We start from the raw sequence: 4,195 nt of genomic DNA, 5'->3' as shown, positions 1-4,195 counted from the left end.
TTTGCCTAAAACAAGATTATTTATACCTGGTAAAGATAAACTAGCCAAATATATGGTATTTGTGACCGCATTTTTTAATATGCGTGACCACTATTTTTTCAGAAAATAGAACTTGTCTGTCTTTTGACGTGATAAACTCGTAAATTGTAAAATAAGTTATTTATTGTTGGAACTGCTTTTAGTGTAGTGATCAAATTAGATTACGTGTTTGATTTGCCTAAAACAAGATTATTTATACCTGGTAAAGATAAACTAGTCAAATATATGGTATGTGTGACCACATTTTTTAGTATGCGTGACCACTATTTTTTTCAGAAATTAGAACTTGTCCGTCTTTAGGCGTGATAAACTCGCAGATTGTAAAATAAGTTATTTATGGTTGGAAAGACTTTTAGTGCAGTGATCAAATTAGATTATGTGTTTGATTTGCCTAAAACAAGATTATTTATACCTGGTAAAGATAAACTAGCCAAATATATGGTATGTGTTACCACATTTTTTAATATGCGTGATAAACTAGCCAAATAGTGGTCACACATATGTAAAAATGTGGTCATACAGACCATATATTTGGCTAGTTTTTTCTTTCCCATGTGTAAATAATATCCTTTTAGGCGAATCGAACGCATGATCTCATTTGCTCACTGCACTAACAGCCTTTCCAACCATAAATAACCTGATTTACAATCGACGAGTTTATCACTCCTAAGGACGGACAAGTTCTAATTTATGAAAAAATAGTGGTCACGTATTTGTAAAAATGTGGTCATACAGACCATATATTTGGCTAGTTTTTCTTTCCCAGATGTAAATAATATCGTTTTAGGCGAATCGAACGAATGATCTCATTTGATCACTGCACTAAAAGCATTTCCAACCATAAATAACCTGTTTTACAATCAGCAAGTTTATCACGCCTAAGGACGGACAAATTCTAATTTATGAAAAAATAGTGGTCACGTATTTGTAAAAATGTGATCATACAGACCATATATTTGGCTAGTTTATATTTCCCAGATGTAAATAATTTCGTTCAAAAGAGATGACTCATGGGACAATTATTGATGTCTTAATTTTTTTTAAAAGCAATTAACTCCTTCAAAATAAGCTATAATTAGTTGATTGAAAATAACTTAAATGCTAATGACTTAAATTAATCCATATTTGTTCAGATGCTGCAAAATATAAAGACATCAAGTGTAATGAACTTAAAATTGCAGTGGAAAGTTTCATTAATATTGATGTGAAAGAAGATCTCTAATGGATCAATTACACGGAATGAAGATAACAGAAAGGTACGGAAAGAAAAGGAGTTACAGAGTGGAGCAGAGAATAACAGAGAGAATGAATGAGATTATCACAATCTCCTTTTTCCCTTGGCCTTCTCTTATTTATTATGAGTCCACATGTCTATTTCCTATATCAAGTGGGTCTTCCCATGAACAAGAGAACATCAATAATGCGTGACTCAATCTGGAACTAATGTTCACCATCTCTCCACTGTGAGCATGTCAAATGAGTTTCTCCTTTGTGAGTCCAGAAAGGTATTGGTAATGCTATTGCTTCATGGTACTTCTCTATGCAATTACACATTGTTGAAATAAACATGTCAATGTCATCAACCTTGAAAGCAAACACGCATTCTTCAAATGACATCTTGGCATGGATTTGTAGCAAATAGCCATGTATCCAAATAAGATAACCAAAGGGACGAGTAATTAGAGTGGAAGAGCAACTATAATCACCAACCTCAAAAAACTTAGTCAAGCCAAAAGCAACAACATAAAGTACAAAGAAAAGCCCCTTGGGGATGTTATTGGCTTTAATGTCTATGAATAAAGGTTTATCTTGAATCTTCTTGACAGGGAGAATTCTAGAGGCCTTAACTTGCGCCCTAAACTCAAAGCTAAGAGTGTATCATGACAAAGGACAAGTAACCCAACCTTACAATCAATCCATGTACTCAAAATTTCATAAGAATGAATGACGTCATCTCTTGTTGAATATTTCCCTAAGTCAAGACTTAATATCATATCACCCACTATTGCCGTGAACTTTACTTTGTTTTGATCAACTGTTTGGAATGAATTGAAAGACCCAAATGGAATCATAATAGTTGTGTCACTGCCATGCACCAAAATGTAATCAACAGCACATAGATGCCTTGATAGTAATCCTCCATGAGCTCTTAAAGGGGTTTGAAACGTCTTAATCATGCCTTGGAGGTTTGAAGGTTCGTAAGTGAGACATGATTTGAGTAGTGTATAGCATTCATAAAGACCATAATCACCACAATGATCCCTTAGGATATTGAAATCAGAAAATTCTCTCGAAGGGTGATCAGGCCTTTCACCACAGTAGGCAACATTCTCATCACTTGAAGCACAAACAAAAAACATAATAACATCTGGTGCCTTGTGGATCACCGTCTATTCTTCAGTTACCACCGATCCCTTCTCACTAACATAAATACCATCAAGAAACTTCATGATATCCTTCTTCTTAACATGGCATTTCTGTTCCAAAAACACAACAACAACATTCAGAAACATAAACAAAGAGCAAAATGTACAAAAATAAAGCATGTTCATGGACCATGTTAAGGGGTGTACCTGGTTAATAAGTGCACATGACCTAGAAACAAGCTCAATGTCCTTTCCATCCAAAACAACCTCATCCTTCACCTTCTCAGATCGAACAATTGAAACTCCATCAAGCAAATCTACTTTCCTCACCTAATACAACATTATTCAATTCAATACCACAGATCTCAAACTAGTAAATCACAAATAACTAAACCAGATAACCAAATAAATCAGACATTATCTCATTTTTAATTACCAAAATAAAAAAATTAACTCATTTTTAATCACCAGATAAAAGATTAACTCATTTTTTAATCACAAAAAAACATTAGCACTAATAAACATTAATGTTTAACGTCTGTAATATACAAAAATTCTAATTACAGATTATAAATTAGATTAAAACTAGGGTTATCAAGTCTAAAATTGCATAAAACAACAAGGTTATTTAACCTAAAATTGAAGAAATAAAAATAAAAATAATGATTACGAAAAAAAATTGAATACCTTCTTCTCTCCAATAAAGTTTCGGATCTCAATCGACTTGTTGTCATTGGTGATGCTAGCGTTGATGGGGAAATGAGCATACACAAACCTCATCTTGTAGCGGAAACCCTTGGTAACACCAGTGATGAGATTCTCAACGTGGCTGAGAGCAGTTCTGATGGCGGCGGAGGTTTTCCTGGAACCAAACCAAGCATCGATCTTGAGAAGAATAGAAGTTTTTTGGAGTAGAAGGGGCTTCGACCTCGCTTACGAATGGAATGATTTCATCCTGCATCAGCAGGAGAGGATTCGGTGGTGGTGGCCGTTATGGTGGTGGCAGACGAGAAAGAAAGAGGGAGTGGTGGTGGTTAAGAGGAGTGTGGTGGTGAGATAGAGAGAGGTGAGAGAGATCGATGGAAATTTTCTATAGAAGGAGAGAGAGTGAAAAGGGAAAGAGTGAAGGAATGAGTTTTGGTGGGGGCAGGATGAGTCACTCATTTAGACTACATGGCAGTGTGTGAATGGAGGGGTGTAGGAGTGGTATGCCACCTATGGTGGTATGTGTATCAGCACTCTTCATATAATAACTCACTTCCTATCCTCTGCAAAATTGTCGACAATGAAAAGCATCCAATTCTGAGAAGGGTGTTTAAATGTTAGTTGTTCTGGACCGGCCAAAAGAACTTTTGGCCAATTTACTTAGGCCCAATACAATCCCAACCCAAACACTACGTTTGGCAAACTTACTTGCAACATACCCCTTCTCGGTGAAGGGGGTGCACGGAGCAGGCAGAACCGGTTCAAACGAGCCACAACATCTCTCTGCACGTTCCCGCAATTATTTCTCTGGCGGTTACACTTCCCACGATTTCGTAACCGCCGAACCCAGGTGTGTCATTACAACGGCTCTGCAGTTCTCCACCTCTATATATAGGGGACTCTTAGCAGTCCCCAAGGTAGAATCTTTCTCTTCCTCAAAACCCTCACTCTTTGATCTCTACTAACTTGAGGTACAACCCCCTCGCCGTTCCAAGAATCACTCTTGACGCATTCAACCACCACTCAAACCACCGCATTTAAAGCAGTGACATACACTTTCTGATCAGGTATGATCATTAGTCTTT

At 36.5% G+C, this 4,195-nt stretch overlaps 1 protein-coding gene across 1 annotated transcript; it reads right to left on the bottom strand.

Moving 5' to 3' along the window:
- Window positions 1–1,863: 1,863 nt before the first annotated feature.
- On the bottom strand, window positions 1,864–3,646 carry LOC146915109 (large ribosomal subunit protein uL6-like). Its single transcript, XM_085717668.1, has 3 exons — window positions 3,093–3,646; window positions 2,613–2,735; window positions 1,864–2,516 (listed from the first exon to the last, which is right to left on the bottom strand). The coding sequence occupies exons 1-3, from the start codon at window positions 3,183–3,185 to the stop codon at window positions 2,430–2,432; spliced, it is 303 nt and encodes a 100-aa protein (XP_085573794.1). The 5' UTR covers window positions 3,186–3,646; the 3' UTR covers window positions 1,864–2,429.
- Between the last annotated feature and the right edge of the window lie 549 nt (window positions 3,647–4,195).

The sequence above is a fragment of the Medicago sativa genome, chromosome 6, assembly GCF_051527215.1.
Source record: "Medicago sativa cultivar Bolivia chromosome 6, Bolivia_mono, whole genome shotgun sequence".
Taxonomy (NCBI): Eukaryota; Viridiplantae; Streptophyta; class Magnoliopsida; order Fabales; family Fabaceae; genus Medicago; species Medicago sativa.
The sequence above is the reverse complement of the archived record's forward strand: the minus strand, read 5'-3'. Positions and strand labels throughout refer to the sequence as shown.